Source organism: Anolis carolinensis, chromosome 3, assembly GCF_035594765.1.
Source record: "Anolis carolinensis isolate JA03-04 chromosome 3, rAnoCar3.1.pri, whole genome shotgun sequence".
Classification (NCBI taxonomy): domain Eukaryota; kingdom Metazoa; phylum Chordata; class Lepidosauria; order Squamata; family Dactyloidae; genus Anolis; species Anolis carolinensis.
In genome coordinates, this window is record NC_085843.1 from 104,138,083 (window position 1) to 104,164,265 (window position 26,183).

General features: G+C 38.2%; 1 protein-coding gene across 6 annotated transcripts in view; it reads right to left on the bottom strand.

Moving 5' to 3' along the window:
- Positions 1-2,488: 2,488 nt before the first annotated feature.
- The window catches only part of sts (steroid sulfatase), a 130,212-nt gene continuing 106,517 nt past the window's right edge, over positions 2,489-26,183 (bottom strand). For all 6 annotated transcript variants that reach the window (XM_008107169.3, XM_062975302.1, XM_062975301.1 and 3 more), the window contains one exon: positions 2,489-5,811. In XM_008107169.3, coding sequence (XP_008105376.1) covers positions 5,432-5,811 — 380 coding nt within the window. In that variant the 3' untranslated portion in view covers positions 2,489-5,431. The remainder of the gene's footprint in view (positions 5,812-26,183) is intronic.

Genomic DNA, 26,183 nt, shown 5'->3' on the forward strand with positions numbered 1-26,183 from the left:
ACACCACTGAACTATGTCTAGGAAATTCTTTGAACAATTGTTTGATTAGTAAAAAAACAGACAATACTTCCCCTTTAAAAAAAACTTTCTTCAATTCCATTATTATCAACAAAATGCAATAACATTTTCAGGAGAGTCCGTTATCTGAAGGGTTAGAATTTAATTATTTTCTTCATTTACCATTTTGTGATAAATATATCACTGTAGTACAAGTCTGCACTGCTTGCTCTTCAAAATATAGATATTATATGTTCTGATAATGCACATTTGTTTTAATGTCGACTTGTCTAATGCAATGGATTACATTGGGAGGCATGGAAGGAATAATTTTCATACCATGAAGGGAAAGAATCAGTACAATGTTAATTTGAATATATTGTCTAAATGAGTTATATTGGAATAATTTAAATATGTTTTCCCTCTAATCAAATCAGTATATTGAGACAATAGCATTAATAATATAGACATTTAGGCTTATGATTTAGCCACCAGTTATACTGACAGCATCTCAATTAAGAATGTAAAAACCACATCAGGCCAGATCAAAGATCTATCCAGTCCAATTACACAATCTTTTTTGTGCTACCAGTAAACTTATATATAGAGACCTGCATTGTATTGCTAGACTCGCTAGATTAGACCCATGAAACAATGGGATTTACTTACATATTAACTCAAAATTTGAATAATTGATTCAATGAATTTATCATAATTGGGACGAATTGGGATTCAGTCCCAATAAGATTCCAATAGAATTCAGACCAGAAACATACTGCCTGTAAAACTGGAGAATCTTGACTGGCAGCCAATAATGGCCCCCTTTTCCATAATTTTTTTCACTCTCCTTTGAAAGCCAACCAACCTGCAGTCTTCTTCACTACTTTAGCTCACAGTATGTATTCTTAACATCCTCTATATAAGAAAAACAAAAAACGAGGAAGTTATTATTCATATTAATGTGGAGTCAAAGATCACACTGTACATTCACTACAACTTCACATCCACAGGGGATATATTCTTCAATGTACTATAGAGCCATGGTTTATTGCAAATCCTATTGAAATAATTACTTCCAGTGGGAGTATATTATGAACCAAGAAAAGAAATACCTCTAACGTTTCTAAGTCCTTCAATGTAACTTCATGGTCAACTTCTGGAGTAATCCTACCATAGAATTAAACTGGAAAACTGAGAAAATGCTAGAGATTTTGCATGATTTACAGATGAGAAACCACAGGTACTAATGCTTCAGATATAAAGGAGATATATTGTACACATACACATATTCACACAAACATGTACAGTAGGACCCTGGTTAATCGAGCCCCGGTTAACCGAGGCTCTGCATTATCTGAGGGGATGCCAGGGGCACCCCTCCCCCTCCCTCTCCTCTCCAGCAAAAGGAGCCCTCGCCCCTTGGAAGGAGCCCATGAGCACCGCTGCCTAGCAGTGCTCGTGGGCTGCTTCCCAAGGGACGAGGGCTTGGCCCAGGGAAGTAGGCCACAAGCACTGCTGCAGTAGTGATCGTGGCCCGCTACCGGGATGCTTCCTCCGGCCTTGCCCTCTCCTCCCATGAGAAGGAGCTTCTTTGCGCAATAGGAGAGAAAGAGGCGGGGCACTTCCTCCTGCCTCTCCCTTTCCTCTCGTGAGAAGGAGCTCCTTTGCGCGAGAGGAGAAGAAGAGGCGGGGTGCTTCCTCCTTCCTCTTCTCTTGCGAGAAGGAGCTCCTTTGCGCAAGAGGAGAGGAAGAGGCAGGGTGCTTCCTCCACCCTCTCCCTCTCCTCTTGCAAGAAGGAGCTCCTTCTCGCGAGAGAAGAGGGAGAGGCAGGAGGAAGCATCCCGGAAGTGGCCTGCGATCGTGGCCTGCTTCCCTGGGCTGGGGCGCCTGCTTAAGGGAAAAGCTTTCTCCCTTTGGCAGGTGATTGAGCCTTTAGAGAAGGGCGAAGCATGTTGCTAAGCAGCGGCACGTCTCACGCTTCCCTGGGCCCAAGCGCCTGCCAAAGGGAGAAGTTTTCTCCCTTCAGCAGGTACTTGGGCCTTTAGAGAAGCGCGAAATGTGTCGCTAAGCAGTGGCATGCCCCGCGCTTCCCTGGGTCCAAGCACCTGCTGGAGGGAGAAGTTTCCTCCCTCTGCTAGGTGCCTGGGCCTACAGATCGGGTTATCTGATAAATCCGGGTATCCGAGATTCGGTCCACCCATTTGAATCAGATAACCGGGGTTCTATTGTATATATGCCAAGACAAACTGTTGCTAATACGACATAACTAAGCACACATAGACATATTTAACTTTTAGCTTTCAGTTTTTGTGTTCTGTTAAACTGACTGTTCCCCAAGGAGGATGTGATGAAGGCCAGTGGGAGACTCTTCAAATTGCCTTTTGGATGACATCAATAAGCAAAGGCAGCGTTTCCACAGAAACATGACTTTTTTGTTCATTCTTCTTAAATATAAGTACAAAAAGCCAAAGTAAGAAGCAACACAATGCAGTTTTAAATTCCAAATGCATTTATTCAGAGATAGCAGCATGAAAGTACTTACAAGTCTGGCAACAAGAGTAAACAAACATCTTGGCTAAATGTATTATGTGTATCCTGTGACAAAATAAAGCATATGGAAAACCAAGTTGAATGACCATCTATTGTCCAGCCACAATATAAATGGTTGATATTGGTTATCAGAGAATTGCTTTGTGATACCAACAATGCTGTTATTGTTATTACTATTTGATCCCGTCTGTATTGTAACTGAAATAACAATGCTAAAACAAGGATGTATACTGAGCAATACTGAAGAAAGGCAGAATAATTTCTGGGATGAATATGGATCCACCTTGGAATGTTTGCTAGAAGATGGCCATCAAAGATTTCATTAATTTTAAAATGGATACCTTTATGTATCTTGAGTTGCTAGCAAAATTGAGCTTTCTTTTCAAGCCATTCTCTCTCAGTTTTTCTTTTGTTTCCCCAGAATTCTATCTCTGACAGCTGAGCACCTGATTTATATGCACCTTCAATAGCTAGCATTTTCAGAGAGGTCTGCAGGAAAGTTCCACTGAAATCAGAGAGAGCTACAGCAGAACAATGGAGACAATGCTAAAGTAGATGGGCCAAGATACCTCCCTATGTTCCTTTGCTCTTGCTTTCATTTTCCTTCACAGATCTATCAAACTTCCTTTCTCCCTGCTCTCTTACAGAATTGCTTTCAGATGCATTTGCCTCCCTCTTTCTTAGCCCTTTCGTTCCTGCTGTAATCTTGCATCAGAACAGTTTCTTCAGTAGCAACCAGAGACCTATCTGTCTGCCCTATTTCTTTATAAATAGATAGGGAGAGCTCAGCCAGACACCGCCAAGGGCTTCATTAGTACTACCACTCTCAGTACATTATTACTCTCAGGACATGATGATACCAATAATATTAACCTTGACAAATTAGCAGTTTTATGCATAAGCTTCATTAGGACTTATTTATTAACCTTGGATTTATTTATGGCCAAGTGAACAATGACATTGATTACAGTTCAGCATATTCTCCATTTAACAAAGGCCACAGCCACGAAGATATGGATCTGGAAGTAAACTCCAAGTACAGGCAGTCCTCAAGTTACGAACAAGATAGATTCTGTAGGTTTGTTATTAAGTTTAATTTGTTTGTAAAACAGAACAGGTACAATTTTAAGTGTAACTCCAGTCATCTAGCTAGTTAGCTAGCTATTTGGATTTTGAAAAAATTGGCTTGTTGTGGAAACAAGGATTGGCGATAAAGCTTCAGTTGAGACCCCTTTTCCCCATGATAACTCTTTCAGGAGTGAATCTCCCTTCTGAAAGGCAGATTTCTGTCACTGGGTGTGCCCAAGACACCTTTGAAACCCATGCATTCAATAAATGTAAGGAATAACAGAACAAAGGCCTCTAGCCCCAACTTCACCATAACCACTCAGTATTTCTCCCCAGAAAACCTGACAAAAGTGTATAAACTTTCAGATTAGGAGAAACTTTCTAATCCCCTTAAACATTTCTAGTCACTCCAAGAAGCTGCCAAGCAATTGCAGCCTATGGTCAGGAGGAACGCTGTTCTTCCTCAAAGTGCCACACTAGGAACAATGCTACATAATTGTTAGCAAAACATGGCTGAACAACTGAAGGGGAAAAAAACTTACGAAGGCAGAAGGACACTAGTCCACATCTTCTATATGACAAATCACAAAAATTTATGGTTTTATGTCTCTATGCAATAACTAAATCTCACCACAACTGTAATTTAATAGAGGACCAACACTCTTTATGTAGTGAGTGTCTTGTGGGCACTATAGGTATGCAGCTTCATTGTTTACATGTGTTTTGTGACATTAGCCAGCAACTTGGAGCATTCTTAAAAATAATTAGAAGGATCTATTTTATTTATTATTGAGTAGCAAATATAAAATTACTTTTAAAATAGTAAATATAAAATAGTAGATAAATACTTACTGGATTTGTCTCTGTTTTCTGAGTCAAGCATAACATTAATCAAATAAGCATTCTATGTGAGATGGGATACCTATTCTCAAATCCCATGATTAATAGTCATATCTTTTCTGGTATCATCTACTGCCACCACCACCCTGCCACCCTGACTAGTTAATTTTACATGATTTATGAATGTGGGAGTTAGGGCCATAGCCAGAAAAAAAAATTTTTTGGGGGGGGGAGGGGGGTTGAAACTTTTTTTTAGCGAATCATGAAGAGTAGTTCCATAATGCAAAATAATTTAGAAATCAGGCTGTATTGATAAACTTTAGTGGACATTCAAAACAGATAAACTTCAATGGACACTCATGGGGCTTTGGTTAACCAGTTAAAATTCATGAGTAAACCAGGTTAAAAAAAAAACTAAAAAAATGAGGGGGGTTGAACTCCTAGCCCCCCCCTCCCCCCGGCTAAAGCCCTGTTGGAGGTGGCTACCTCCACTAAGATTAAGTAAGCACTAACGGCACTCCATGCAGTCATGCCGGCCACATGACCTGGAGATGTCTATGGACAACGCCGGCTCTTCGGCTTAGAAATGGAGATGAGCACCAACACCCAGAGTCGGTCACGACTGGACTTAATATCAGGGGAAACCTTTATCTTTACCTTTTTATTGGCTTTTGCTTTTCTAGTAAGTTGTGCTAGTTCCTAAAAAAGTATAAACTTCCATCAGCTCTTCTGTAAAACTTTTCTGACACTTTCACAGCCTGTTGATGGGATTTTCAAGGGATAAAGGGATATTTTCTCACATTCAACGTCTCCTTATACTATTGTTACCATTTGAACAAGAGAGGTATAAAAGTTCAGGAAAGGTCATTTCTTCACAACAGCCTTTGTCAAACTTTTCAAAGTTTTCTCTCCTGTTTTTTGTTTTTGTTTGTTTGTTTATTCCTAAAGCATTTGGGTGATTTTTACATTAGTAATGTCATGCTGCAGGCAAGTCTTTGTTTTCTTGTGACTCATGATTGCAATAACAGAACTTGAGGAAGGAAGAGCAACATGGCTGAAGCCAAGGTTTCCAAATGATATTTTTTAGTGAAAGCTGGTTGGAAACAGTAGCCAATGACTGGGTGTGATTGGCTACTGCTTGTTGGATGGCATGAAGAATCTCATCAAAGTGAATCTCTGTTTCTGTTGTTAGTGGATGTTTTTCTTCTGGGTCCTTAGAAAGATCAAAAAGCAATGGCGGGTCATGGTAGTTGACAAAATTCCCATGGCAAAAGCAAACATGAGACTCAAAGCAGCCATTAGCACCTTCAGGACTGAATTTGGGAGTGAAGAATAATGCCTTCCAAATAGATGTACCTATAATAAAATAACAGTTAAGAAAAATTGTAAACAAACAAACAAACATATAAATAACAAAAGCATGGATACATTCATCATTTATATAATTCTGTGCTATGTGCATGATACCAGGACCATATATATTATTGCAATCAATAATCAACCATTATTGGTATAAAACCTGAGGATTTGATTTTTTTCTGATTTTTCAAAAGATTCCAAGGTTGTAGCTGTACTGCAAATTTTGAGTTTCAAGATTTAGTGTTCAAAAGATGCAAATACTATTTACTCAAACGGAATCTTCTCCTCTCTTGACCAACAGTATTTAGAAATAACAGAAGAAACCTCATGAGTTATCTCCTGAGGTTATTCACTCATCCACATTTGCTCACTGCAAATGCTCACATTTGAATCCCTCCTCACTGCAAATGTGCACTGAATATCCTTTTTGATTCAGTTCAAAGATTTGAATAAAAGGTTCTGGTTCTGGGGGCTGCATGGCAGGCACAATTGTAGATCTCTCTCTGCATGTATGTTGGAAGTGAACATGTAATGCAAACAAGTGAAGTTGTGTTAGTATATGGTTTCATGAAGTCAAACATTCCATGAAGGAAAAATCTGGACAAAACATGTATATTAATAAAAATAATGTATTGAAGTCATTACTTATAGAAAGACTGCTTGCACAAAAATGTGTATGTAAGGAAAAAGTACCTACAGAAATTAGAATATGCATGAAGCAAAAGATGAGATAGGTTTATAAAGTGACTAGCTGTGCCCAGCCATGCGTTGCTGTGGCAAAGTGGTGGTGGTATTGGTTAAAAATTGTTGTGAAATTTTTATTTGACGATATTTGTATTTTTTAATTAATTTTATTGTAAGTTATCTTTTTTATTTATTATATTTTATTATTTTCTTGTATTATTTTTAGTTATTTTCTGTTATTATAGTATTTTATTGTATTTATTTTTTAGTGTTTTTTTATTATTTTTATTGTATTATTTGTATTTATGTTTTTATTCTTTCATTATTATTTGTGTTTTTATTATTTTATTTTATTATTTGTATGTATTATATTTTCTTATTTGATTATATTATTTTTATTTATGTTTTTTAATTGTATTATTTTATTTTGTTTTTTTATTTGTTTTTTGTATTTATTTTATTATTTTTGTTTCTCTTTGTATTGAGTTGCTCTGAGTTCTGTGGTCTGCCTGGTCATGTTCCAAATGTATTCTCTCCTGATGTTTTGCCTGCATGTATGGCAGGCATCCTCAGAGGTTGTGAAATGTGTTGTAACAAAAGGAAGTGGGGTGTATATATCTGTGGAATGACCAGGGTGGAAGAAAGAACTGTTGTCTGCTTTAGGCAAGTGTGAATGTTGGAATTGGCACTGAATAGCCTTGTAGCTTCAAAGCCTGGATGGCTCCTGCCTGCCTGGAATGAACAAAATGTGGCTCCCAGTATTAAAAAAATCTGTGAAATCAGGACAGTTAACTAAAGAACAGCACTGAGCAATCAGGGAATTCCAGACATGATGTACTGAGGGCCAGCTAACATCTCCCAACAAAGGATTCCTCTCCGAAGCAGGAAGTAGGCAGGCCTTGAAGGTGCAAGAGCATTCAATGGTAATCAAGGTGGGCAAGTGGAACATTCACAGTCGCCTGAGACAGATCAGAGTTGTCCCATCCTGGATATCATTGGTGAGCTAGAAATAAACATCCCACTTGTCTGTTTTCAAACAGATCTCATAATCTCTGAGGATGCCTGGCATAGACATGGATGGCAGTTTGGCAGCAGATAGGGTCGTGAGGGAATGGGATGTTTAATAAGCTTTTCCTGAATCCCTTCTTATTATCCAACATATTCAGTTATCCAATGTTCTGCCAGGGTGTTTATGTTGGATAAGTAAGACTCTACTGTATATTTATAATCTTATATTATCTGCTTAGAACTGGATTATATGAGGCTCCTTCTACAGAGCTGAATAAAATGCACACTGAAGTGGATTATATGGCAGTGTGGACTCAAGATAATCCAGTTCAAAGCAGATAAGGTTATAAATGGGTTATATAACTGTGTGGAAGGGCCTTGAGTCTACAATGCCATATAATCCAGTACAAATTAGATAATCTGTATTTTATAGGCAGTGTGGAAGAGAGAGTGAGGCCTGAGTAGGTTGCTAGGAGACCAAGTGGGTGGAGCTTAGTCTTCTAACTGGCAGCAATTGGCTAAAGACAATTATTCCTCTCCCTCTAATTAGGACTTTATTTTTCTTTTCTTTTTGTTGTCAGAACGTAGGGGCAAGGATGGTGGATTGTGCTGCCAAATTTCTAAGTTCTGGGGCTTGTACTTTTGTTGTTTAGTAGCAGGGGAGGACACCATTTGTCTTTTATATATATAGATTGCTTCCACCCCATCCAATTAAAACACAAAATGCATCATGTATCATCACTTTTCTCTCTCTGATATGATATATCTTTACCTAAGAAAAAGCCAGTGAAACTTTAAAAAGTTGCATGATGTATTTGTGCAGTTTAGTTGGCTTAATAAAGGTATCATGGTTTGGCCAGTGTCCAACATCCCCTTCTTGAGCAAGGTCTTGGAGTGTGTGGTGGCCTCCCAACTCCAGGGATTTCTAGATGAAGCAGATTATCTAGACCAGTGGTTCTCAACCTGTGGCTCCCCAGTTGTTTTGGCCTACAACTCCCAGAAATCCCAGCCAGTTTACCAGCTGTTAGGATTTCTGGGAGTTGAAGGCCAAAACATCTTGGGACCCACAGGTTGAGAACCATTGATCTAGACACATTTCTATCGGGTTTCAGGCCTGACTATGGAAGAGAGACAGCTTTGGTTGCCTTCATGGATGACCTACGCAGAGAACTAGACAGAGAGTGTGTGTTGTTGGCTCTCCTGGACTTCTCAGTAGCTTTCGATACCATTGACCATGGTATCCTTCTGGATCATCTCGCTGGGATGGGACTGTGAAGCATTGTCTTACAGTGGAATCAGTCCTTCCTGGACGGCTGTACCCAGAAGGTGGTGCTGGGAGACACCTGTTTGAACCCTGTTGGGTTCCTCAGGGTTCCATTTGTCCCTCATGCTGTTTAACATATACATAAAACAGCTGGGAGAGGTCATCCGGAGTTTTGAAGTATGATGCCACCTACATGCAGATGGCACCCATCTCTACTACTCCTTTCCACTTAATGCCAAGGAAGCTATCCTGACCCTAAACCAGTGCCTGTCATCAATAATGGACTGGATGAGGGCAAACAAATTGAAACATAATCCAGACAAGACAGGGGTACTGTACTTCTGGTCAGTTGGAAGGCAGATCAGGGAATAGGGATCCAGCCTGTGCTGGATAGGGTCACACTTCCTCTGAAGACACAGGTTCTTAGTTTGGGCGTCCTCCTGGAATCACCACCGAACCTGGAGGCTCAGGTGTCGGCGATGGCCAGGAGGGCTTCTGCACAATTAAAACTTATGCACCAACTGTGCCTGTACCTTGAGAAGCCAGATCTGGCCATGGTGGTACATGTCTTGGTTCCATCCTGTCTGGATTACTGTAACATGGGACTGCCTCTGAAGAGTGCTCGGAAACTCCAGCTGATACAAAGAGCTTCAGCCAGATTGCTAACTGAGGCTGGCTACAGGGAGTGGACAACCCCCGTTGCAGCAGCTCCACTGGCTGCCAATTTGCTTCCAGGCACAATTTAAAGTGCTGGTTAAGACCTTTAAAGCCTTAGATGGTTCAGGTCTAGGCTATTTGGCTGACCACATCCCCTTGTACAAACCTGCCTGGGCCCTGAGATCGTCAGGAGAGGTCCTTCTCAGTAGCTGCCCCTTGACTCTGGAACTCCCTTCTTCCCAGGGAAGTCAGAAAGGCCCCCTCCCTGCTGTCCTTCTGGTGACAAACACCTTTTTATTCAGTCAGCCTTTTAAAGATGAGGTGTCTAAGATCTAGTCAGGGGGTGCTGTGGTTTTTAACTGTTCTGGTTATGACCTTTAAAGTCCAGTTGTATGAACCTGCATGGGTCCTGAGATCTTCAGGAGAGGCCATTCTCTCAGTCCCACCCCCATCTCAAGCCCAGTTAGTGGCAACAAGAGAACAGCCCTTCTCTCTCGGTAGCTGCACCTCAATTCTGGAACTCCCTTCTTTACAGGGAAACCAGAATGGCATCCTTTCAACAGCAGGCTAAAACCTTTTTATTTAGACAGGCTTTTAAAGAAAAAAGTCTTTAAGATCAGTTCAGTGGGTGCTGTGATTTAATTCAGGGGGTGCTATGGGTGAAATTGAGGGGAATATGAATTTTAAATGCAATTTTAGTATATCAACTGTTTTTTAATTTTGTTATTATGACACTGCTACTATTTAATTGATTTTATATTGCTGTTTAACTTTTGTATTGCACCTTTTAAACTTGCCTAGTGTGAAGTGTTAACTGCCTTGAGTCCCCATGGTGAGAAAGGTGGGGTGTAAATGAAGATGATGATGAATTATATTTCTAATTTCTCTAATTTTCTAGGCCCTTGGGAAGGGCCTGATATTCAGACAAATCCCAAACACTTGAACCTAATGTGCATGTGTGCTGTGTTGTTATGTACATATAACAAATAATAATAACAATTATTATTATTATTATTATTATTATTATTATTATTATTATTATTCTATGCCTTCTATGTCTGCTTCCTAAGAATAACATGCTGTTCTGAATATACCACATTTAATTAAAATCACCTTCACTAAGAAGAAATCTGCATTTTGGGAATTAAAAAGACATTGAACATTTGTGAAAATTATTGATCTAAGTGCCACACATTAGCTCTACAGTGCCATATACCAGTAGTACATATTTACTAGTAAATATAATATATATTTAACAGCCAAGCAACTATCAGTCAAGAACTTTATACACATTTCCAGTACATTAGTGTAGTGAAAGCTACAATTTAAAAAATAATGGAACAGAATGAAAAAGCAGAGTAGCGGGAAAATATTACTCTTTTCAGGCAACCACACCATCTGGTTGTGACAAAATGTAACAAGAAAGAAAGAGAAAGAGAAAGAGAAAGAAACCATCGCCTTGACTGTGGTTTATGAAGTACCTTCCCTAATGTTTCCATCCTTTTGGTGTTATACATATACAGTTTCTCTAGATTTTTATTCTCTTTTTATATGTTGTTAAATATGTTAAATATGTTACATTTGCTTGATTTTATACTTTTTTTGAAGTGTATTTCGACTGTCGCTTTGTTATAATGTAGTTCATCATAAATGCTACTGTGGGGAAATGCAACAGTTTAGTAGCAATGCATCTACTTTGCATGCACAAGTCGGAAGTTTGGTCCCTGGCATATCCAGTTAGGATTATTATTATTATTATTATTATTATTATTATTATTATTTTATTTTTATACCCCGCCTCCATCTCCCCAGAGGGACTTGGGGCGGCTTACAAATAAGAAAGCATCCAGTTGGGGAAGATAACAGAATTCCAGATGGATTGATTTTTTAAATTCTACATCAAACAGCATCAGTTAAAGAGTGCCAGCATGTTCTAGTGGTTTAAATGTTGGATTACAACTCTGGAAACCAAGGTTTGAATCCCTGCTCAGCGATGGAAACTCACTGGGTGACCTTGGCAAGTCACATTTTCTGATCTTCAGGAGGAAGTCAAAGGCAACCCCTTTTTGAACAAAACCTTGCCAGAAAATGCCATGATAGATTTGCCTTAGGGTTGACATAAACTGGAAATGATTTGAAGGCATACAACAACAAGACAGCTTCCTTTGTTTCTGTCTCTTCAATGACAAGATTACAAGTGCTTGTGTACATTTTTGATGATTTTTCACGTTTTTGAAAAACGAAAAAAGAGCTTTTGAAAAAATGATGAGTAGTTGCTGTTTTACAGACAATGAGAATGTTTTGTACATAACTTTTTGCTAATGCTCTTGATGAGCAAATTGATTTAAATAAAATAAAAGAAGTCAGGTCATGCCTACAACAAAACAGCCACTGGACCACTTTTGAGGCCCACCTTGAAGCCCAGGAGCCCAATTCAGGAAGGAATTAAGGGGTAATCAAGGACAGGAACAAAGGGTTAAGAGAGGAATAAGGACAAAGAATTGGGGGAATTTGACTTGAGATACTCTTTCTAAGAAACTTAAAAAATATATAAATAGGGATGACTTTAACAATTAAGAAAAACTGCACATCTTTATTCATGCACACTAACATATATGTAGAAACTATTGTTTGCAATTTTATTAATGAATGTTTAATTTTAAAGTTTAATTTGTAAACAGCCAGCCAGGAAAAGATACCACCTAACACTCAGTCCAGTACAGATGGGACATGTTTTACATAACTTTCCGTTATGTTTTACACAACTTTCGGTTATCTAAGTGATCAGAGGGAGTAGAGGATGTTGATGCTTCTTTTAGATTCTCACAAGAAGGACTAAATTCTCACCTTTTGCCAATCTTTTAATTTCTTTTAAAATAAGAGTTAAGGTACAGTACATACATTGACCTTGATAACTTGACCAGGATTTTTGGGTTGATTTATGACTAAAATTTCTAGACTTATACATGAGTAACTGAAATAAAAACAAAGTGAGAAGAACAGTACTTTAACATTATATTAGTAAACTGTCTGAACGTAATGAAGAGAGAGTTAAGATAAAAAACACTGTCAGTAGATGTATTAAAAGAATTAATGTTATATAATACATTTTCTATCATGCTCCCAGTATAAGACCCGACAAAGTTATTTAGTAACAAACTAACAGAGCTTGGAATTTTCTAGTTGATGTACACTGCACTTACACAATAATCAAGGTCCTGTGGGTGAACATGCTGCAGAAAATGGGTGAACAAAACCTCTTGGGATGTAGCTCAGTTCTCTGAAAGCACCAAGAAACTCTGAGACTGAATCACACTTTCAAAACCCTAAAGGGACACTAACTTTAAACAGCAAATATTGACATATTTATAGGTTGTCTTACAGGAACAAATGGAACCAACTTTCTCTACTTCATTTCTGTTCTGAAAAGGCATAGCAAAAGATCTGACAAGAATATTGCCACATACTGCTAAGTGCTTTCTTCACAAAGGAGAATGCTTGAAAAGTAGCAGAATAAGGAAATGAAGGTGTAAAGGAGAAAGTGAATTTTAAATGTTGCCTGAGCCTTTAAAACTTTGGCTGGAATCCTATTAGAACATTATGCTGGCATAACTCTGGGTTATGTTGGCAGTTATATATTTTTTAAAAAATTATTGCCCGAGGGAGGGATCTTGGTGGCTCCTTACATAAAGTTCCTTGTGACCACAGTGAAAAATGGCCACTGTGCCATGTCTTGGAAAAGCCACCAGAATCCTGTTGTTGCTTCCATCACTCCAGCTCATAAAAGTCTTAGAACTACACTGGTGGAACTTTATGTTGAACAGCTGCAGCACATTATGTAGCTTGCCTCAGATTTTTAACATGGTGTTGCTGACGTGAGGTGAGCTGCAGTGCACATTAGTGTTTTGTGGACACCCCATCCTCCAGCTGGCTTTGAACTGCGTTATAGTATCTGTGGGGAACTGCCAAAGAAAAGGATGAGTGAAATGCATCTCTTGGACACCCCCAAGAAGAGAAAATCATTTTAAAATAGGTTGGTCTCCTCCATCAAGTTTTTTTCTCTGCATCTTGACAGCCCAATTATTTTCAAGGAGTACAAGCTTGCACATAATTGCTCCACCAACTCAACTAGAATGTTATAACTTCAGCAGTCCTTGAGAGGCTTTTGCTACACAGTATCACATACTACTTCCAGATCACACAGTGTTTCCTAATCTGCCACTTTATACAATGTTTTCAAAAGCTACTGCAGAAGTCATCAAAGTGAAGAACTTATCTATTATCTTTTCTATTTATCTACCACTATCTATCTATGCACAGGAAAGAACAGTCTCAGTGGATAACCAGTGACTGCTGATTACACCATATTCTGAGCTTTCTTTTGTTCAAATGTGTAATTTTAAAATTTGGTTAACTGCACATAAATGAAGGAGGAAAAACAGTAGGGAATATGTATGATTTCAGAAGAATACCAAGGGATAAGGATAATATGTTGAAGACCCATGAAGATTTATTTGCAACATTGCTGTTATTAAAATGAAACAAAATAGCACATAACTCAGAGATGAAGAAGGGGAAAAAAACAAAACAAATTCTTGTTCCTTAGCAATGTCATAATGCTTCACTGAGTTATGGGATTGTGGGACACTGCTGTGAGGCTTGACAACAGCAACGGGGCATAATAGCCTTTCTAATCATTATAGAAAAGTAAAATGCATTAATTAGAAACTGCATTAGTGGAATGACCGATATAATATGCTGTCAGACACAAAGAGCTGTCAGAATTGCAATCTGTAAATTTGATGAACTGTTATAAGGCTGGTCATTATAAGGAAGACAGCTTTCTGTATGTCTCCAGACTGGTATGTAATCTCATTCAGTCAGATGATCTCTGCAAAAGACTGAATTAATCTTCCACCAATTAATAATCCCTTTGTTCTGGTAAAGCTGAGTAAGACAGAAGCTTTATTAGCTACTGGAATTGTTAAATGGCATTCTTCAATGAAACTTGAAATCATAAAAGGAGAATAAGGCTGTTTTAGTAATTAGACTTCTCCACAGCATGATATTGCAATTTAAAACAAAATAAGGTGTCTCTTTTGAAAAGAGCGGCACAATAATATAGGCATGCCTTTCTATAAACCATTCCATCAGTATCTTGAACCACTTCCTGAACTGCTAAACATTTTGGAGGAGATTTATTTACATCAGTAGGGAACAAAATAATAGAGGGGGACCAGATGTGGTTACATACCGAAATGCCTAAAAATGGTCAGGTTCTGCAAAGATTCAATCAGTAGGGCATGGAAGGGGACAAATAACAGGTATAAAAAGTCAACTAGATCCCTGTTGAATTTCCAGTGATCTGATCCACGTGAGCTGATCTGTTAGAGTACCTAACTGATCTGTTCTCTAAAACTGTGCTTCTCAATGTTTGGTCCTCCAGGTATTTGAATTCAACTTCTATCAACCTCATGCAGCATGGCTAATATAGTAAGAAAATCTGGAGAATTGAATACCTGGTGGGACAAGGTTGGGAACTACTATCTAAATATTATCAGGTCCATGACTAATACATTCAGGGCACTGCCTAGGAGATGTCCAGTGGCTGAGAAGAAGTAGGTGGTACACTGCCCCTGAAATCTGTAGAAGTCGTCATCTAATGCTTACCTTAATGTTTCTTATTCCCATACCAAAGCCATCCCATCAAGAGGATTCCATATACTTCAACATGCTAAGAAGTTAAAATCTACTGCGATTTCTCTGTATGAGGAGCTTGTGTACCTATAGGAAGCAAATTCTGTCTACGGCAGTAAGCATGATCAATTATCAAGATAAATGGGAGATATCCTCCAACACCTGGAGGGGCACAGGTTGGGTCCCATGTTCTATTTATCACTTATTCATCCATCCATCTATCCATATATGATTTTCCACCTGTCTCTTAAAACCTTTGTCATGAAATCCTAAGATACGCATAAGGGATGTAGTGTCATCTGATAATATCCAGCTTGCTTGCTAGCCGAAGCAAACAACACTATTTCGTGTGGAGAAAAATACATTTATTTACATGGAGATCATTTTTAATGTGGCATCCACATAATTAAGAATGTGATTCAATTATTTTTAGATAGGCTACTTTCCTGAAATAGATGGAAGATGACCAGCAGTCAAATAGGGCCAAAATACATCAAGATATAAATAACTCTTGCTCAAGGCTCAACAATTGTGCTGCCTCTGATAAAACATAGCGGAGCCAATAAACTATCATATGACTGTTTTTCATGCTTGTCAAGAAAACATATTTCCACAGAAAACAGCATAAGCAACACTGTGGATCAGTTGATTAGGAGAAATTTTTCTCAGACTCCATCTCAGCGATTTGACAATATCTGCTTAAACTAGAAATGCTCCCCTCCCCTTTGACAGTTATGCAATTTTACACTTACTAAGTAGAATACTCAGAGCGTCACACAAATATGTCCATCTTGCTCTACAATGGCAATTAAAATGTCAAATTAAAAGGCGTAATGAGGAAGCTGAACTGAACTGCATTGCTATCTCTGTTGCCTCCCAAAAGGAAAGTGCTGGAAGATACTATAAGGGCATCCGGTCCAACCCTTTAGCATGCAGGAATACACAATCAAAGCACAATTCCAGCTGCTATGACATTCTACAACTCTTTTTATTTGTGCTACCTATTGAGAAAATAAAACCAGAGAGGTGAGAAGCCAGTTAACATAGTTCTGTAAACGCCCATCAATCTAAAATAGATATATAGAACCCTTTCAGACTGTATGGCTCCAGATGACTTAGGACCTCTTCATATGGTGAAAGGGAAGGTGCACGGGGCGGCTCATGGTACCCCGCATGCCCTCCCTCCTCCTCTCATCACATGAATGGTATGGGAGAGGGTGCTTTGGCACCCTTTTTCTCGCTTCATAAGATGGCAAAAAGGGCAGCGAAAAGGGGATGAAAGTCGGAGCTACTAGAACTACATTTTCCTCTCTGTAGTGGAAGGAAAGTGGGCAAGGCCTGCCATGCATTCTGTGATGGCACACGGCAGGCCCCATCCTTGCAAAAATGCCCTATGTGAAGAGGTCCTTAGTCAACTGCAAACTGAATGGTGAAGGGAAAGCAACATTTTGTTCTCACTCTCCCTATGTAACACACACACTTATCAAGTTAGGAATATTAAATAGTCTTTGGTTTGCTGCATTTAATTTCTTATCCACTAAATATACTGTCCATATGAATGTCTTCTTAAATCATCTCTAATTTATACCAGAAGTACAAGAGTGCCTACTGTATGATTTATATATTGCAAATACTAATGTTATATTAGATACATTTTATATAAATGTTATTTCCATTAGCTGTAAAATATGAGAGTAATTTGAGCACCTGAACTTCCCCATACAATATTATTTCCTTTTTTAAAATCTAGTCCATAAATGTAAAACCTGTGTGTCCTACAAAATGTTGTTGGATTACAGCCCCCCTCATCCCGGGTCATATGCCATAAATATGGAGTCAGCCTTATTATTGCCTTCAAAGGGCTGGTTACAGTTGTAAGGCTGTATAAATTTAACTATGTTGGCCTTTCATTGAAAGCCTCACAATCCACATAAAATGACATGGTGGACCAGATTCAGCCCACGGGCCTTGCATTTGACACATGTGCCATGAAGGTTATGAATTGCAGGAGTTGAAAGTCCAATAATACTTGGGCTCAAGAGATTACCGATCACTAGAAAAAAACACTTGTTTGACTGTGATTGCTAGAATGTCCCTACCACTTCCAAGTTTTGGCTAGTGCAAGGACCTTTCTAGTTTAGCTACTAGATAAATCATTTCAACCTGTGATACCACAGGCAAAACCCAGTGCCTTGCACAGACAAAGCATGTGATTTTCATTCCTTCCCACTACCAAATGGTGATAATTTGTTGATTTCCCCATTGTTCAATTTTTATAATCTCAACTAAGCACCACCACCTTACCTCATTTACTATTTGTGCTCGAGAACTCTGATTTCCCCCTCATCTAAATTCTTAAAAAGCTTTTTCCCCCTGGTAATTATATTCTAATACTTTATTACATTATACATGCAAATAAAGTAAGCTATATGATGTGAAAAAGACCTATGAGAATGGAGAAAAATGTTATTTCTTTGGTTAATTCCCCTTCATTTCTTACAGTGTATTGTCTAGCATGCTGCCTTGATAGATGGAATTTCGTAATAAAGCTTTCAAGTAACTATATTTCACTGCTTTTTATCGTAGAAGACAGTGGTGCTTGCATTTTATTGGCAGAGTTCTTTCATTTCATTTTAATCTCATAAATGCTTGAAGCAGTCTTTCTTGTCTCCATGAATTCCTGCCACACATTTAGAAACATTCAGCCAGTTTGTGGCTAAATGCCATTTGATATTATTCAGAATGTAGCAATATCAGATCTACTTTTATTGGAGCAAAGAATTTAGAATTTTTGACCAAATACATGACATTATGGTTTAAACCCCTAGACTTCCTTCTATAATGATACCTAAACATTTCCTATCTTTATCCAATCTCACAACTATTCCTGTTTTCAAATGAAGGTGTTAAGTTTAAAAACTATTTTGCTGCTCCTGAATGAACATTCATTCATTGTCTTATAAAAAAACAAGATCTCTTCTGACATCCCTAAATTGCCCTCCACCCTTAAAAGTTATTTAATTATAATTAAGCTACTTTAAGCCTTAAAAAGAATGGCCAGTTACTTCCTAGTTGGTTTTGATAGACCTAATAGGGGCCCTGGGGTACATTTACACAACAAATTGCCCACCAACAAAGACTTTTGGCAGCATAATTTGTGATTTGGAGGCAAAAATAATAGAGAGGTGGAAGGTGTGCTGGAGGAGGCAAATTTCCTGGATCTAAAAGGGTAAAGCTTTCCCCTGACATTAAGTCCAGTCGTGACCAACTCTGGGGGTTGGTGATCATCTCCATTTCTAAGCTGAAGAGCTGGCATTGTTCATAGACACATCCAAGATCATGTGGCTGGCATTCCCGCCAGAGCGGTACCTATTGATCTACTCATGTTTGCATGTTTTCAAACTGCTAGGTTGGTAGAAGCTGGGGCTAACAGCGGGTGCTCATTCCGCTCCTGGGATTTGAACCTGGGACCTTTTGGTCCACAAGTTCAGCAGCTCAGAGCTTTAACACACTGTGCCACCAGGGGCCCCTTTCCTGGATCTAGGGAAAGCTAAAATAGCTCCTGAATCCCTGGACATTGCCCCAATCTATTATTAGCCTCTATCTGGTCTGAACTGTAGACTTGTGCTACTGCTCCACAGTCTCTGGGGTAAGAGCACAGGACTCCTATGAAAGTGAAATAATGTGAAAACCATATATACTCGAAGATAAGCTGAGTTTTTATCTCTCTTTTTTTGGGCTGAAAAAGCCTCCCTCAGCTTACAATGGAGTAAAGATCAAGCCTGCAGCGGAGCCTGAAGGCCTTAGTGTGTTTTCTTTACCAAAACCTCCCTCCTCCACTTCTCCTCACAGGCTGGAGTTATCTTATTTTTTTTAAGAGAGAGAAAAAAGAAGGAAATGCTTTCAAATGGGAAATGAGAGTGAGAGAAGCCCTTGAAAGCCAGGAAGAAGAAAATGATTGCATGGGTGAAAGGGGAAGAAAAAGAGAGACTCTTGCAAATTTGCAGGATTTATTTTTATTACTATTATTGCAAGAACAGTTTGAGTCAAAAGGGAGGAAATGAGGGAAAAGGGATATATTTCAGTTCCTCCTTGTTTGTATGGCTCTCTTTCAAACCCACCCAATTTCCTGAACATGCAGAGGAGAAAAAAAGCAAACTAGCGTTATCCCTTTTCCCCCTTCAACTTCCTAGTCTACTTGAGTGGGTTTTCTTTCTGGAGGGGAAGAAGCAATATCTATTCAACTCCTCCACCATACCTGTTTACAAAAGAAAAGAAAGCCCTATGTTTTCAAAAGTCAGCAACAGAAGGTTTGTATTTCTTTTTATTCCTAAGGAAACAAAAATGGGGTGGGTTTTTTTTTGGTGGGGGGGTGGGGGTTAAAAACCCTTTTGTGGCTACTTTTAGAGTTTGAAAAGGGGAGAAATTAAAGAGGTGAGAAAGGGGAAGAGAAAAGAGGCCAAATGTTTTTTTAGGGGGCTTTGCTTGCATTTCTTCCTTGGGCAAATGAATGTCCCAAAGCTTGTAAATAGTATATAGATTTCCCCCCCTAGAAATACATTAATTATATATACAAATTTTCCTCTTATATGTTTGCAAATCTTTGCAAATCCTATATACATATAGATATCTAGAGATTTCCATGTACCTGTACATCTGTATCTATATGTATACATTAATTTTAAATATGAATTTTCCCCTCACATGTTTGCAAGTCCCTGCAAATCCTATATAGATATAATTATCTATATATAGAGAGCTGTCGAGATAGATATATATGAATATAGATATATAGGGCTTGCAAATATTACAGGGAGGAAATGCATGCACGTGCACACACACATGCACACACACATATATAGAGAGAGATGTCTAGATAGATATACTAAACACAGATAAATAGGGCTTGCAAATATTGCACAAGGGAAATGCACATATATAGAGAGAGGATTTGCAAATGTTTCAGAGGGAAATGCATATGTGAAATTAGTATATATAATTATAGATCTATATCTAGCTCTGCATTGTTTATATAGGCATTGAATGTTTGCCTGTTTCTATGTTGGAAGCTGGCCTGAGTCCCCATGGGAAGATAGGGCGGGATACAAATGAAGTATTATTATTATTATTATTATTATTATTATTATTATTATTATTATTATTATTATTATTAAAGTTATTGTTGATACTATATTGTTTTTGTTGACCCTACATTTCCACTTACAGAGCTAGTTTACTGTTTTTCTCTGAAATATGGTAAATATTCAAAAACATTTAACCTACTGATGCCTCAATTAATGTAATATTATTGGTATCTAATTTTTATTTTGAAATTTACCAGTAGCTGCTGCATTTCCCACCCTCAGCTTATACTCGAGTCAGTATGTTTTCCCAGTTTTTGTGGTAAAATGCCTCAGCTTATATTTGGGTCAGCTTATACTCGAGTATATACGGTAAATAGCTATTTTTTTTTAACCTGAGATAACAACTCCCTAGGAATTTTTCTGTGGTCAACTTCTGTTAGAAGCCGACTATAGAATTGAACCTGAAGACCTAGAGAGGTGTTCTTTCCAGCAATCTTTAAATCATCCCGCATGACTGGAGGGCACTGATCATAGAATTACATGGGAAGATGTAAAGATTCCTAGAGAGAACATTTTAATCAAATCTGCAAAAGTCTAAACTACAAATGTAGAGGGATGACTGAATATGAAAACCATTTCACAGTCACTATTGTGTACAATCCGGTGACCCAATATTAGTGTTAAAAACAAAGGTTAAAAAATCAGTATTTAAATGAAATTGAAATAGATTAGTACAGGGATGAGGAAGCTGTGCCATTTTCACTCCAATTCAAAGTTCAGAATTTTTAGTTTTAGGGATTATAATACACAAAATGTCAATCTGCCTGGGAGGGATTCTGGAAACTGTCATTGTAAAGGTTTTCCTCAAGATCTGATGTCATTGTTCATCATCGCTGGCGGGTGGTATAAGAAGAATGGGAGTTGAACAGCTTGTAGATCAGGGGTCCTCAAACTTTTTAAGTGGAGGGCCGATTCATGGCCCCTCAGATTGTTGAGGGGCCGAATTATCATTTGAAAAAAAAGACGAACAGATTCCTATGCTCACTGCACATGTCTTATTTGTAGTGCAAAAAAAAACAACCCAGCAACAATTACTTATTTATTTATTTACTACATTTATACCTCACCCTCTCTCACCCCGAAGGGGACTCAGAGTGGCTTACAAGTTGTATGTACATACAATATATTATATTATTAGCATAGCGCAATATTAGCATTATATATTACTATATTGTACTATACCATTATACCATAATATTATTAGCAATATTACATTTAATATATAATATATAATTAATATTATTATATTATACAATATTATTATATTGTATTATTATTATTAGCCACCCTGAGTCCCTTATTGGGTGAGAAGGGCGGGACAGAAACACTGTAATAAATAAATAAATAAATAAATATTATATTGTATTACATTATAATATTATTAGCAATATTATATGTATACACAATATATTACATTATTACCATATCATTCATTTACAATATTTCATTTACAATATTGGTAAAGGAAAGAACAATACAATATTTAAAAATAAAAATAATTTTAACCAACATACTGTAAACTTATCAGGATTTCAGTGGGAAGTGTGGGCCTACTTCTGGCCAATGAGATAATCAAGTAGGATAGTTGGTATTGTGCCTTCAAGTCATTTCAGACTTTGGGCGAGTCTAAGTCTAAAACTGAGGGCGGAGGCCAGGTAAATGGCCTTGGAGGGCCGTATCCGGCCCCCGGGCCTTAGTTTGGGGACCCCTGTTCTAGATCATAGTGAGAAAAAAAAGCTTTTTTGGCTACAAAAACCCTCAAAAAGGCAATATTCTCTAAGAAGACTAGTTTACTGTTCTTCCATGTTGTGTAGGAATATAAGCATTAGAATGTATTTGACATTTCACATATGAAGCTACTGTAGGATTCATTTGCCAGATGACAATGAACACAATTAAGAATCCTTTAGTAAATTGTATCTTTGAAAGTCCATCTTTTTAGTTACAGAACTCTAATTAGCTGCTGTATTATTTCTTCTTGAAGGGCCAAATGTTTTGCCCATATGTATCAGTTCCTGTGTTTCCAAAATTATTTAGAAATTCAGCTTGCAATTTTAATTAAACAAAAATGAACCTTTGCTCTTCCAGTTTATACTCCCTACAAATACTGTTAGTGTGACCCAGTATAGCCAATGACAAGGAACTAGGAGAATTTTTGGCCCAAACATCTGGAGCTCTATGTTTCACCAGACCTAATGTGCCTTTCAGTAGGGGAAGATTTAGTTCTGGGTTTTTCAGGTTACTGGTACAGTATTTATAGAAATGTCTCTTTTTAGGTTAACTACTAAAATAATAGGGGGAAACCCCGGTGGCGAAGTGTGTTAAAGCACTGAACTGCTGAACTTGCAGACCGAAAGGTGCCAGGTTCAAATCTCAGGAGTTGAGTGAGTGCCCGCTGTTGCTCCAGCTTCTGCCAAACTAGCAGTTTGAAAACATGCAAATGTGAGTAGATCAATAGGTACCGCTCCGGCGGGAAGGTAATGGTGCTCCATGCAGTCATGCCGGCCACATGACCCTGGAGGTGTCTATGGACAATGCTGACTCTTCAGCTTAGAAATGGAGATGAGCACCAACCCCCAGAGTCAGACATGACTGGACTTAACGTCAGGGGAAACCTTTACCTACACAATTGATCAAATAATGCATCTTTACTTTACCTTACTAAAATAGAGATAATAGAATATTCTAGAAAAGATTCCCTTCCAAACAAAATTATTACAGCACTATAATTCCACTTCAAATGCCATGAATGCACTTATGAAAAACTGAGGTTTGTAGTCTGGTGAAGCAGAAGTAACTTTCACTTCTGATCAAAATAGCATTAAGTTGTTATAGTTGTACAAAGTGTAAGGGTCCTAGAATTAATTGGTCCAAAGCAAAGTAGGAATTTGAACATGAGTCTCTTGAATCCTATTCTGTACTCTAACCACTACAGGCAATCTCTGAGTTACAAACATCACTTACAAATGATTCATAGTTAAGAATAAGGGTGAGACAACAGGAAGTAAGACAATCTATCCCTAGGGAGGGAAATTTACTCCTGGAAGAGTTATCATGGGGAAAAGGTGTCTCCACTGAAGCTTTATCAATCCTTGTTTCCATAAGAAATCTCACAGGAACAGAAAGTGAGGTGAAATCTTCTGCACAGACAGCAAAACAAACACCACAGAGGGTTTAACCCTTCCCTATGCTATTCAAAGCATGTGTATGTATGTGTATGTATGTATATATGTGTGTGTGTGTGTCTGTGTGTGTGTATGTGTACACTCAAAATGTACCTTGTCCAACTTATATACAAATTCAACTTAAGAACAAAGCTACATCTATCTATCTTTGTAATTTGGGGGCTGCCTGTATGTGATTAATCATTTTTCAAACCATTTGTGTTCATTGCTTTTGGAAAAGTAATAATATGCTACAATTGTCCTTCCATATCCATGTATTCTGGATCCATGGGCTCAACTATGCATGGCTTTACATCTTTTTTAAAATTCAAAAAACAATTTCCCCTATTTTACACAATAGGCACCATGTTACTATGACATTGTATATAATGAGACTTAAGCATCCATGGATTTTTGGAATCAAACCACATCAGATACTAATGAATTACTTGTACTACAGAGGAATATAACATATTTATGCTTTCTTTTCCTTTAAATGAAATTGTGGTTTGCTTTCTGGAAAAGGAATCTTGATTTGTTGTATAAAACCAGATATACTGTCCCTAATGAAATGGATTGTCTTCATGGTTATCAATTTCACAATATTGTTTTCATTAAGAGTACTAAATGTTAGACTTATCAGATCCTTATGCTACATGTTCATTTCAAAGACTACCTATAAAACACAAACAAATTTATTATACAAAATTGCTCAGCATCCTTGTTTATTTATATTAACTTTCGAAGAAAATAGACCTTAGAATATGTAATTCATTGGGCATACACATTAGTATAGATTCATTTCCTCCGATATGATTACAACATTGTAAGTGGTCATTAAACAACCCCCTGAGTTTGAGTGATGCAAATGTCCCACGTAGCCACAGCTCTGCTCCTTATCGGGTGACTGCTTTCCTTGTAATGAAGTTGTCAAAGCAATACATTTTTAATAACTCTGATTCATAGGCCAATAAAGAACCAGAGCTTTAGCTCATGCTATTTTAAAACACTACTTCTTTATTTTAATTTTTCAACCATAACAGAAAAATACCTCAGAAATCTTTTACTTGGTGCAGACCCTTTAAAAGGCTCTGGTAGGTACAAGTAAAGCTTCATAGAGAACTTTAGTGCACACATCTTATTCTATATTCCAGTCAATTTTAGCATCAGTCTGTTCTTTCCCCATTTTTGAATGTTGGCATCCTTGAATACTGGGATTTTCTCAGTCGCCCACATTTTTTCAATGAGCTGGTGGAGTTCTGTTAGCTTAGATCCACCCTCTTTAAAGATTTCATCAGTGATCCCATAAGGTCCCAAATAAACAGCTTGGGGGAAGATCACAGGGGCTTACATGTCTTTACACTAATGCACAGAGCATGGGAAATAAGCAAGACGAACTCCAACTTTTAGCACAGCACCACACGTACGATGTCATAGGCATCACTGAAACCTGGTGGGATGACTCCCATCACTGGCATGTAGCCATTGAGGCTACATTTCTCTTTCACAGAAATAGAACAAAGGGGAGAGGAGGGGGAGTAGCTTTATATATCAAAAACAGTTATGTTGTAGGAGAAATGCAAGACTGTAATCCGGGAAACCAGCTTGAAAGCATCTGGATAAGAATCAAGGGAACCGGGACTCAAAAAGATCTCATCGTGGGTGTCTACTACAGACCTCCAAGTCAGGATGAAGGACTTGATGAAGCCTTCTGTCAACAGCTGACCAAACAGGCACAAAGAAGAGATATAGTAGTCATGGGCGATTTCAACTATCCTGATATCTGCTGGAAAACAAACTCGGCCAAGAGTACAAAGTCCAGCAAATTCCTCACTTGCCTTGCAGACAATTTTATGGTCCAGAAGGTAGAGGAGGCAACAAGGGGATCTGCAACTCTTGATCTAATCTTAACAAATGTGGAAAACCTGATCAATACAGTCGAAGTATTCGGATCCTTAGGGGCAAGTGACCATGTGCTCCTGCAGTTTGCCATACAAAGCAAGGCTGAAACTAAGACAAGTCAAACATGCATTCTGGACTTTAAGAGAGCTGACTTCCAAAAAATGAAGGAAATACTGAGCGGCATTCCATGGACGCCAATATTAAAAGACAAGGGAGTTAAGGATGGATGGGAGTTTTTAAAAAGTGAAATACTCAAGGCGCAAATGCAAACAGTGCCAACAAAGAAAAAAAATAAGACAAGTGCAAAGAAGCCAGAATGGATGTCCAAAGAGCTTCTAACCGGGCTAAGACTCAAAAGAGACATGCACAAGAAGTGGAAAAGGGGAGAAATCACCAAAGAAGAATTCAAACGTATAGCCAACTCCTGTAGGGAAAAGGTTCGCAAGGCTAAAGTGCAAAATGAACTCAGGCTTGCCAGGGACATTAAAAACAACAAAAAAGGCTTTTTTGCTTACGTTGGTAGAAAAAGGAAGAACAAGGAGGCAACAGGGCCTCGGCGAGGAGAAGATGGGTGATGGTGACAAGGGACAGGGAAAAGGCAGAACTACTTAATGCCTTCTTTGCCTCGGTCTTCTCACAAAAAGAAAGCCGTCTTCAACCTCAGCAACATGGAATGGACGAAGGATTAGGGGAAATCCAACCCCAAATAGGGAAGCAAGTTGTCCAGGAACACCTGGCCTCTCTAAACAAATTCAAGTCCCTAGGGCCAGATCAGCTACATCCAAGAGTATTGAAGGAACTAGCTGAGGTTATTTCATAACCACTGGTAATTATCTTTGAGAGTTCTTG